At 57.2% G+C, this 11,454-nt stretch overlaps 1 protein-coding gene across 1 annotated transcript; it reads left to right on the forward strand.

Moving 5' to 3' along the window:
- Positions 1-2,110: 2,110 nt before the first annotated feature.
- On the forward strand, positions 2,111-11,248 carry LOC137309189 (cytoplasmic phosphatidylinositol transfer protein 1-like; the record flags this gene model as incomplete). Its single annotated transcript, XM_067977454.1, has 6 exons — positions 2,111-2,218; positions 3,110-3,202; positions 3,291-3,446; positions 4,529-4,592; positions 7,982-8,056; positions 10,932-11,248. Coding segments are annotated over 6 exons (813 nt in total), but the record flags the coding sequence as incomplete, so codon positions are not given.
- Positions 11,249-11,454: the final 206 nt, after the last annotated feature.

An 11,454-nucleotide genomic window follows, 5' to 3' on the forward strand; every position in this document is an offset into this window, starting at 1 on the left:
GTGTGGGATTGAGGGATTGGGGAGAAGGTGGGGTAGGTGGGATTGAGGGATTGGGGAGAAGGTGGGGTAGGTGGGATTGAGGGATTGGGGGAGAAGGTGGGGTAGGTGGGATTGAGGGATTGGGGAGAAGGTGGGTAGGTGGGATTGAGGGATTGGGGAGAAGGTGGGTCGGTGTGGGATTGAGGGATATGGGGAGAAGGTGGGTAGGTGGGATTGAGGGATTGGGGAGAAGGTGGGTAGGTGTGGGATTGAGGGATTGGGGCGAAGGTGGGTAGGTGTGGGATTGAGGGATTGGGGAGAAGGTGGGTAGGTGGGATTGAGGGATTGGGGAGAAGGTGGGTAGGTGGGATTGAGGGATATGGGGAGAAGGTGGGTAGGTGGGATTGAGGGATTGGGGAGAAGGTGGGTAGGTGTGGGATTGAGGGATTGGGGAGAAGGTGGGTAGGTGGGATTGAGGGATCGGGGAGAAGGTGGGTAGGTGGGATTGAGGGATTGGGGAGAAGGTGGGTAGGTGGGATTGAGGGATGGGGGAGAAGGTGGGTAGGTGGGATTGAGGGATTGGGGAGAAGGTGGGTAGGTGTGGGATTGAGGGATTGGGGAGAAGGTGGGTAGGTGTGGGATTGAGGGATGGGGGAGAAGGTGGGGTAGGTGGGGATTGAGGGATTGGGCAGAAGGTGGGTAGGTGCGATTGAGGGATTGGGGAGAAGGTGGGTAGGTGTGGGATTGAGGGATTGGGGAGAAGGTGGGTAGGTGGGATTGAGGGATATGGGGAGAAGGTGGGAGCGATGGATTGGGGAGAAGGTGGGAGTGAGGGATTGAGGAGAAGGTGTGAGTGAGGGATTGGGGAGAAGGTGGGAGTGAGGGATTGGGGAGAAGGTGGGAGTGAGGGATTGGGGAGAAGGTGGGCGTGAGGAACTGAGGAGAAGATGGGAGTGAGGGAGATGGGGAGAAGGTGTGAGTGAGGGATTGGGGAGAAGGTGGGAGTGATTTATTGGGGAGAAGGTGGGAGTGAGGGATTGGGGAGAAGGTGGGAGTGAGGGATTGGGGAGAAGGTGGGAGTGATGGATTGGGGAGAAGGTGGGAATGAGGGATTGGGGAGAAAGTGGGACTGATGGATTGGGGAGAAGGTGGGAGTGATTGATTGGGGAGAAGGTGGGAGTGAGGGACTGGGGAGAAGGTGGGAGTGAGGGATTGGGGAGAAGGTGGGAGTGAGGGATTGGGGAGAAGGCGGGAGTGAGGGATTGGGGAGAAAATGGGAGTGAGGGACTGGGGAGAAGGTGGGAGTGAGGAATTGGGGAGAAGGTGGGAGTGAGAGATTGGGGAGAAGGTGGGAGTGAGGGATTGGGGAGAAGGTGGGAGTGAGGGACTGGGGAGAAGGTGGGAGTGAGGGATTTGGGGAGAAGGTGGGAGTGAGGGATTGGGGAGAAGGTGGGAGTGAGGGATTGGGGAGATGGTGGGAGTGAGGGATTGGGGAGAAGGTGGGAGAGTGAGGGATTGGGGAGATGGTGGGAGTTAGGGATTGGGGAGAAGGTGGGAGTGAGGGATTGGGGAGAAGTTGGGAGTGAGGGATTGGGGAGAAGTGGGAGTGAGGGATTGGGGAGAAGTTGGGAGTGAGGGATTGGGGAGAAGGTGGGAGTGAGGGATTGGGGAGAGGTGGGAGTGAGGGATTTGGGGAGAAGGTGGAAGTGAGGGATTGGGGAGAAGGTGGGAGTGAGGGATTGGGGAGAAGTTGGGAGTGAGGGATTGGGGAGATGGTGGGAGTGAGGGATTGGGGAGAAGGTGGGAGTGAGGGATTGGGGAGAAGGTGGGAGTGAGGGACTGGGGAGAAGGTGGGAGTGAGGGACTGGGGAGATGGTGGGAGTGAGGGATTGGGGAGATGGTGGGAGTGAGAGATTGGGGAGAAGGTGGGAGTGAGGGATTGGGGAGAAGGTGGGAGTGAGGGGATTGGGGAGAAGGTTTGTTTCTTGGTCTGACTGATGAAACACTAACTGTTCAGTATTATTTCACCCTCCACATTGACGCACCCATCAAACACTGAAGAATACACAGTGAGTAAAAACCCCTTCGATTCTGTGCGATTGAAATCTTTCAACGTTTCGTTACAAACTGAATTGGACTGAAACTTCTTTGTCTCCTCGACCCTCAGTGCTCCTTCCTGCAAAAATTCTCCATCAGAATCGAGACTCACTTTCAGAATAACAATGGGAGCAACAATCGTGTAAGTGTTTGAAAGGGTTAATCCCCCTCCGATAGGCAACAGGCTGCCTGTCTGAGTGTAAATGGGGAGAGGTGGGTGAGAGGGTTAATCCCCCTCCGATAGGGAACAGGCTGCCCGGTGTCTGAGTGTGAATGGGGAGAGGTGGGTGAGAGGGTTAATCCCCCTCCGATAGGGAACGGGCTGCCCGGTGTCTGAGTGTAAATGGGGAGAGGTGGGTGAGAGGGTTAATCCCCCTCCGATAGGGAACGGGCTGCCCGGTGTCTGAGTGTAAATGGGGAGAGGTGGGTGAGAGGGTTAATCCCCCTCCGATAGGGAACAGGCTGCCCGGTGTCTGAGTGTAAATGGGGAGAGGTGGGTGAGAGGGTTAATCCCCCTCCGATAGGGAACAGGCTGCCCGGTGTCTGAGTGTAAATGGGGAGAGGTGGGTGAGAGGGTTAATCCCCCTCCGATAAGGAACAGGCTGCCCGGTGTCTGAGTGTAAATGGGGAGAGGTGGGTGAGAGGGTTAATCCCCCTCCGATAGGCAACGGGCTGCCCGGTGTCTGAGTGTAAATGGGGGAGAGGTGGGGTGAGAGGGTTAATCCCCCTCCGATAGGGAACGGGCTGCCCGGTGTCTGAGTGTAAATGGGGAGAGGTGGGTGAGAGGGTTAATCCCCCTCCGATAGGGAACAGGCTGCCCGGTGTCTGAGTGTAAATGGGGAGAGGTGGGTGAGAGGGTTAATCCCCCTCCGATAGGGAACAGGCTGCCCGGTGTCTGAGTGTAAATGGGGAGAGGTGGGTGAGAGGGTTAATCCCCCTCCGATAGGGAACAGGCTGCCCGGTGTCCAAGTGTAAATGGGGAGAGACGGACTGGGTGATCCTCCCTTGACTTCTGTCTCTCCTTTTCCTTCAGGTGTTTAATGAGGTCCCTACCCCAGCGGAGAACGTCTGCCCGCTCGATATTGTCTGCGATGAGTTCCCTGAACGACACTACAAGGCGGCTGAGGTAACGTCAGTGAGCCACGGGCCGCTCAGAGCAGGAAATGCCCAGGCTTTGTTTGCGGCCTGTGCTGAACCTCGTTCTTTGCTTGCAGGACCTCAGAACCTTTCACTCGGTCAAGACAAAGAGAGGCCCACTCACTGACAACTGGAAACTCAAACACAACCCTGTAATGTGCTCTTACAAGCTTGTCGCGGTCAAGTTTGAGGTCTATGGGCTGCAGACGAGGGTCGAGGAAATGGTTCACAAGGTGAGACAGAGAGAGAGAGGTCAGTATCCTCAGGAGAAGATGCAACCAGAGCGATGTGGGCATGCCCCCTCCCGCCCCGTCTGGGACAGGACTAGACGTCCAGGCCCCAGGGGAGTGAGAGGTCAGTGTCTGGCCCACTGACCCCACCCAGGCCACCATCAGAGAGAGAAGGCCCTTCATCGCCCTCTCGATCTGGGCCTGGAGTTGTGGCATGTTTTTGGAAGAGTGCAGAGGGAGCTTTACTCTGTATCTAACCCTGTACCTGTCCCTGGGAGTGTTTGATGGGACAGTGTAGAGGGAGCTTTACTCTGTATCTAACCCTGTACCTGCCCTGGGAGTGTTTGATGGGACAGTGTAGAGGGAGCTTTACTCTGTATCTAACCCTGTACCTGCCCTGGGAGTGTTTGATGGGACAGTGTAGAGGGAGCTTCACTCTGTATCTAACCCTGTACCTGCCCTGGGAGTGTTTGACGGGACAGTGTAGAGGGAGCTTTACTCTGTATCTAACCCTGTACCTGCCCTGGGAGTGTTTGATGGGACAGTGTAGAGGGAGCTTTACTCTGTATCTAATCCTGTACCTGCCCTGGGAGTGTTTGATGGGACAGTGTAGAGGGAGCTTTACTCTGTATCTAACCCTGTACCTGCCCTGGGAGTGTTTGATGGGACAGTGTAGAGGGAGCTTTACTCTGTATCTAACCCTGTACCTGCCCTGGGAGTGTTTGATGGGACAGTGCAGAGGAAGCTTTACTCTGTATCTAACCCTGTACCTGCCCTGGGAGTGTTTGATGGGACAGTGTAGAGGGAGCTTTACTCTGTATCTCACCCTGTACCTGACCCTGGGAGTGTTTGATGGGACAGTGCAGAGGGAGCTTTACTCTGTATCTAACCCTGTACCTGCCCTGGGAGTGTTTGATGGGACAGTGTAGAGGGAGCTTTGCTCTGTATCTAACCCTGTACCTGCCCTGGGAGTGTTTGATGGGACAGTGTAGAGGGAGCTTTACTCTGTATCTAACCCGTGCTGTTGTTGACCCGTTATGGATGGACCTGATTTTGAGTGTGTGTATCTCTGCTTTCCCCGGTAGAATATCCGGGATATCCTGCTTGTGGGGCATCGCCAAGCGTTTGCATGGATTGACGAATGGTTTGGTGAGTGATTCCCGTGGTCAGTCACTCCCGACTGACGCCCCGAGGACCTGAGCCATTGGCAGTGCGGACAGCCATGCCAATGACCCAATGCGGCCGCCTCTCCTGGTCTCCTCCCTCCTTGTCGGAAGCATCTCTCCCCTCCCCACCTCGACCCCCACCCCCCCGGCCCCCAGAGGTCCACCTCTGAGCAGCGTCCCCGGCACGTCCTCTCCAGCCCCCTGCCCGCCAAATACTCATTCGGCCCCTGCTCTGTACAACGCAATGATTTGGAGGGAGCCGAATGTGTCGGGTGGCCAGTGTACGACCAGCGGGACTGGAGACGATTTGGTTCTGGTCCCACTGCGCTATCTGGCCGTCCATTTGCACACTCACAGGGAAGGTTCACCTGGTTGATTGGAGAATGTCCGCAGAGACCCCCTGAACTCTGAGACCCCCCCCCCCCAATCTCTCAGGACCCCTAAATTCGCAGGCCCCAGAATCTCAGCCCCCAAAGCTCTGAGACCCCCAACTCTGAGATGAGAAATATTTTGCTTTAAACGGTGCTCGAGGGGGGGCCCGTTCCCCCAGCGAGGAGAGCGGGGGGGGTGGGGGGTCAGTGCCCGTGGGGGACCCGTCCCCCAGCGAGGAGGGGGGGTCAGTGCCCGTGGGGGACCCGTCCCCCAGCGGAGGAGGGGGGGTCGGTGCCCGTGGGGACCCGTCCCCCAGCGAGGAGGGGGGGTCAGTGCCCGTGGGGACCCGTCCCCCAGCGAGGAGGGGGGTCAGTGCCCGTGGGGACCCGTCCCCCAGCGAGGAGGGGAGTCAGTGCCCATGGGGGATGCGTCCCCCAGCGAGGAGGGGGTCAGTGCCCGTGGGGGATGCGTCCCCCAGCGAGGAGGGGAGTCAGTGCCCATGGGGGATGCGTCCCCCAGGGAGGAGGGGGGTCAGTGCCTGTGGGGACCCGTCCCCCAGCGAGGAGGGGGTCAGTGCCTGTGGGGACCCGTCCCCCAGCGAGGAGGAGGGGGGTCAGTGCCCGTGGGGACCCGTCCCCCAGCGAGGAGGGGGGGTCGGTGCCCGTGGGGACCCGTCCCCCAGCGAGGAGGGGGGGTCAGTGCCCGTGGGGACCCGTCCCCCAGCGAGGAGGGGGGTCAGTGCCCGTGGGGACCCGTCCCTCAGCGAGGAGGGGGGGTCAGTGCCCATGGGGGATGCGTCCCCCAGGGAGGAGGGGGGTCAGTGCCCGTGGGGACCCGTCCCCCAGCGAGGAGGGGGTCAGTGCCCGTGGGGACCCGTCCCCCAGCGAGGAGGAGGGGAGGGTCAGTGCCCGTGGGGACCCGTCCCCCAGCGAGGAGGGGGTCAGTGCCCGTGGGGACCCGTCCCCCAGCGAGGAGGGGGGGTCAGTGCCCGTGGGGACCCGTCCCCCAGCGAGGAGGGGGGGTCAGTGCCCCTGGGAGAGGGCGGAGAGAGAATTTAACCTCAGGTTTTTGTTCAGGTGGAGGTTGGTAGTTGTGAGACAGGTTTTACCAGTCTCTGAGCAAGTCAGAAATGCAAACAAAACAAAACAGAAAAAACCATTTGACTTTCATGCGAACAGACAGAGGGCATTCAGGCGTGTCGGACGTAGCTCCATGGTGAGGACGCTCTCTCGCCTCTGAGTCAGAAGGTCCTGGGTTCGAGCCCCCACCCCAGAGACTCGAGCCCCATAATCCAGGCCCACACTCCCCGGTCCCAGTACTGAGGGAGTGCTGCACTGTCGGAGGTAGATGGATATACTCTAGGACTCGAGCCCCATAATCCAGGCCCACACTCCCCCGGTGCCAGTACTGAGGGAGTGCTGCACTGTCGGAGGGAGATGGATATACTCTAGGACTCGAGCCCCATAATCCAGGCCCACACTCCCCCGGTCCCAGTACTGAGGGAGTGCTGCACTGTCGGAGGGAGATGGATATACTCTAGGACTCGAGCCCCATAATCCAGGCCCACACTCCCCCGGTCCCAGTACTGAGGGAGTGCCGCACTGTCGGAGGGAGATGGATATACTCTAGGACTCGAGACCCAGAATTCCACCGAGTCCCGTTCACCCATCACCCCCTGTGCTCGCTGGACCGACACTGGTTCCCGGTCCGGGAACGCCTCGATTTTAAAATTCTCATCCTCCTGTTCAAATCCCTCCATGGCCCTCGCCCCCCCCCTCCCTATCTCTGTAACCTCCTCCAGCCCCTACAATTCTCATCCTCCTGTTCAAATCCCTCCATGGCCCTCGCCCCCCCTCCCTATCTCTGTAACCTCCTCCAGCCCCAACAATTCTCATCCTCCTGTTCAAATTCCTCCATGGCCCTCGCCCCCCTCCCTATCTCTGTAACCTCCTCCAGCCCCGACAATTCTCATCCTCCCTGTTCAAAATCCCTCCATGGCCCTCGCCCCCCCTCCCTATCTCTGTAACCTCCTCCAGCCCCTACAATTCTCATCCTCCTGTTCAAATCCCTCCATGGCCCTCGCCCCCCCTCCCTATCTCTGTAACCTCCTCCAGCCCCTACAATCCTCATCCTCCTGTTCAAATCCCTCCATGGCCCCTCGCCCCCCCCTCCCTATCTCTGTAACCTCCTCCAGCCCCTACAATTCTCATCCACCTGTTCAAATCCCTCCATGGCCCTCGCCCCCCCCTCCCTATCTCTGTAACCTCCTCCAGCCCCTACAATTCTCATCCTCCTGTTCAAACCCCTCCATGACCCTCGCCCCCCCCTCCCTATCTCTGTAACCTCCTCCAGCCCCTACAATTCTCATCCTCCTGTTCAAACCCCTCCATGACCCTCGCCCCCCCTCCCTATCTCTGTAACCTCCTCCAGCCCCTACAATTCTCATCCTCCTGTTCAAATCCCTCCATGGCCCCCTTCGCCCCCCTCCCTATCTCTGTAACCTCCTCCAGCCCCTACAATTCTCATCCTTCTGTTCAAATCCCTCCATGGCCCTCGCCCCCCCTCCCTATCTCTGTAACCTCCTCCAGCCCCTACAATTCTCATCCTCCTGTTCAAATCCCTCCATGGCCCTCGCCCCCCCTCCCTATCTCTGTAACCTCCTACGACCCTCCCAGATCTCTGCGCTCCTCCAATTCTGGACTCTCGCGTATCCCCGATTCCCATCGCTCCACCATTGGCGGCCGTGCCTTCAGCTGCCTGGGCCCTGAGCTCTGGAATTCCCTCCCTAAACCTCTCTCCCTCTCTCTCCTCCTTTAAGACGCTCCTTAAAACCTCCCTCTTTGACCTAGCTTTTGGTCACCTGGCCCTAATATCTCCTCATGTGTCTCGGGGTCTAATTTCTGCCTGATTTATGCTCCTGGGAAGCACCTTGGAGATATTTTACCATGTTCAAGGCACTGTGTGATTGGGAGTGTTCTTAATGCATGTTCGTTGTTCCAGATATGTCCCTGGACGATGTGCGCATTTACGAGAAAAACATACAGGAACAGACAAATAAGAAAGTGTCCATCGCAGGTGAGACAGAAGTTCGACCAGAGATGAACGTTTACCTGGACTGGGAGAGGCAGTGGGTCAGACAGTGACCTCTCACCCCTCTGGGATCAGCAGGTCAACTATAGCCCCAGACAGATGCAGGGACGGGATGCTCACCAATGTGGGGACTGAAGGGAGCTTTACTCTGTATCTAACCCTGTACCTGCCCTGGGAGTGTTTGATGGGACAGTGTAGAGGGAGCTTTACTCTGTATCTAACCCTGTACCTGCTCTGGGAGTGTTTGATGGGACAGTGTAGAGGGAGCTTTACTCTGTATCTAACCCTGTACCTGCCCTGGGAGTGTTTGATGGGACAGTGTAGAGGGAGCTTTACTCTGTATCTACCCTGGGAGTGTTTGATGGGACAGTGTAGAGGGAGCTTTACTCTGTATCTAATCCTGTACCTGCCCTGGGAGTGTTTGATGGGACAGTGTAGAGGGAGCTTTACTCTGTATCGAACCCTGTACCTGCCCTGGGAGTGTTTGATGGGACGGTGTAGAGGGAGCTTTACTCTGTATCTAACCCTGTACCTGCCCCTGGGAGTGTTTGACGGGACAGTGTAGAGGGAGCTTTACTCTGTATCTAACCCTGTACCTGACCCTGGGAGTGTTTGATGGGACAGTGTAGAGGGAGCTTTACTCTGTATCTAACCCTGTACCTGCCCTGGGAGTGTTTGATGGGACAGTGTAGAGGGAGCTTTACTCTGTATCTAACCCTGTACCTGCCCTGGGAGTGTTTGATGGGACAGTGTAGAGGGAGCTTTACTCTGTATCTAACCCTGTACCTGACCCTGGGAGTGTTTGATGGGACAGTGTAGAGGGAGCTTTACTCTGTATCTAACCCTGTACCTGCCCTGGGAGTGTTTGATGGGACAGTGTAGAGGGAGCTTTACTCTGTATCTAACCCTGTACCTGCCCTGGGAGTGTTTGATGGGACAGTGTTGAGGGAGCTTTACTCTGTATCTAACCCTGTACCTGCCCTGGGAGTGTTTGATGGGACAGTGTAGAGGGAGCTTTACTCTGTATCTAACCCTGTACCTGCCCTGGGAGTGTTTGATGGGACAGTGTAGAGGGAGCTTTACTCTGTATCTAACCCTGCACCTGCCCTGGGAGTGTTTGATGGGACAGTGTAGAGGGAGCTTTACTCTGTATCTAACCCTGTACCTGCTCTGGGAGTGTTTGATGGGACAGTGTAGAGGGAGCTTTACTCTGTATCTAACCCTGTACCTGCCCTGGGAGTGTTTGATGGGACAGTGTAGAGGGAGCTTTACTCTGTATCTACCCTGGGAGTGTTTGATGGGACAGTGTAGAGGGAGCTTTACTCTGTATCTAATCCTGTACCTGCCCTGGGAGTGTTTGATGGGACAGTGTAGAGGGAGCTTTACTCTGTATCTAACCCTGTACCTGCCCTGGGAGTGTTTGATGGGACAGTGTAGAGGGAGCTTTACTCTGTATCTAACCCTGTACCTGCCCTGGGAGTGTTTTATGGGACAGTGTAGAGGGAGCTTTACTCTGTATCTAACCCTGTACCTGCCCTGGGAGTGTTTGATGGGACAGTGTAGAGGGAGCTTTACTCTGTATCTAACCCTGTACCTGCCCTGGGAGTGTTTGACGGGACAGTGTAGAGGGAGCTTTACTCTGTATCTAACCCTGTACCTGCCCTGGGAGTGTTTGATGGGACAGTGTAGAGGGAGCTTTACTCTGTATCTAACCCTGTACCTGCCCTGGGAGTGTTTGATGGGACAGTGTGGAGGGAGCTTTACTCTGTATCTAATATCTAACCCTGTACCTGCCCTGGGAGTGTTTGACGGGACAGTGTAGAGGGAGCTTTACTCTGTATCTCACCCTGTACCTGCCCTGGGGAGTGTTTGATGGGAGAGTGTAGAGGGAGCTTTACTCTGTATCTAACCCTGTACCTGCCCTGGGAGTGTTTGATGGGACAGTGTAGAGGGAGCTTTACTCGGTATCTAACCCTGTACCTGCCCTGGGAGTGTTTGATGGGACAGCGTAGAGGGAGCTTTACTCTGTATCTAACCCTGTACCTGCCCTGGGAGTGTTTGATGGGACAGCGTAGAGGGAGCTTTACTCTGTATCTAACCCTGTACCTGCCCTGGGAGTGTTTGATGGGACAGTGTAGAGGGAGCTTTTACTCTGTATCTAACCCTGTACCTGCCCTGGGAGTGTTTGATGGGACAGTGTAGAGGGAGCTTTACTCTGTATCTAACCCTGTACCTGCCCTGGGAGTGTTTGATGGGACAGTGTAGAAGGAGCTTTACTCTGTATCGATCCCTGTACCTGTCCCTGGGAGTGTTTGATGGGACAGTGTAGAGGGAGCTTTACTCTGTATCTAACCCTGTACCTGCCCTGGGAGTGTTTTGGAATGAGCTGGAGCATTGACTGTGCTCGGCTGCCATCTGCTGGCTCCCTTCAGTTGCAGAGCTATTCTCCACTCAAAAAATAAGAACAAAGTACAGAGCAAGGAGGGGGTCAGTGCCCGTGGGGACCCGTCCCCAGCGAGGAGGGGGGTCAGTGCCCGTGGGGACCCGTCCCCCAGCGAGGAGGGGGGTCAGTGCCCGTGGGGACCCGTCCCCCAGCGAGGAGGAGGGGGGTCAGTGCCCGTGGGGACCCGTCCCCCAGCGAGGAGGGGGATCAGTGCCCGTGGGGGGACCCGTCCCCCAGCGAGGAGGGGGGTCAGTGCCCGTGGGGACCCGTCCCCCAGCGAGGAGGAGGGGGTCAGTGCCCGTGGGGACCCGTCCCCCAGCGAGGAGGGGGGTCAGTGCCCGCGGGGAGAGGAGAGGGGAGGCTGGGGAGGAGAAACGAAAGTTGGTTTCATGAGCCTCCGTGTTATTTCGTTGTCAGGGACAGAGGTCAACCACCAGCCAAAGGACCTGAGCCCCTCGAAACCGGGGAATGCTGCGTTCTGTGTCAGTGAGGGAGGAATTGCTGATGGCCCAGAGTGGGGGACCGAGCCTCGGATCCCGACCTTCCCCAGAAAGGCCAACTGCTTGAAGCAGAGATTCCTATCCGGGCAGGAACAGAGGCCGGGAATTTCAATCGGGCATGGACAGCACTTCAGAGCGGATTGCAGTCGAGGGAGGTCCGTGCCCGCCTTCCAGGATGGCAAAGACTGGAAACACCTACCCAGGAGTTCCAACTCTCTGTCCCTCCTCACTTGAATGAGATTCTGTTAATCGGGGCCTCCTCGTTCAACGGGGTCTCTCAGCATCCGGGGGGGGGCCCCCTTCAAACGCGCATGTGTTGACGACGCAGAGGGAAAGAGGGAGAGGACATTTGGACACATCCCATTCTGATCGATCCCAATCCCACCTTCTCCCCAGTCCCTCAATCCCTCCTACCCACCTACTCCCATATCCCCCAATCC

The sequence above is a fragment of the Heptranchias perlo genome, unplaced genomic scaffold, assembly GCF_035084215.1.
Source record: "Heptranchias perlo isolate sHepPer1 unplaced genomic scaffold, sHepPer1.hap1 HAP1_SCAFFOLD_1524, whole genome shotgun sequence".
Lineage (NCBI taxonomy): Eukaryota > Metazoa > Chordata > Chondrichthyes > Hexanchiformes > Hexanchidae > Heptranchias > Heptranchias perlo.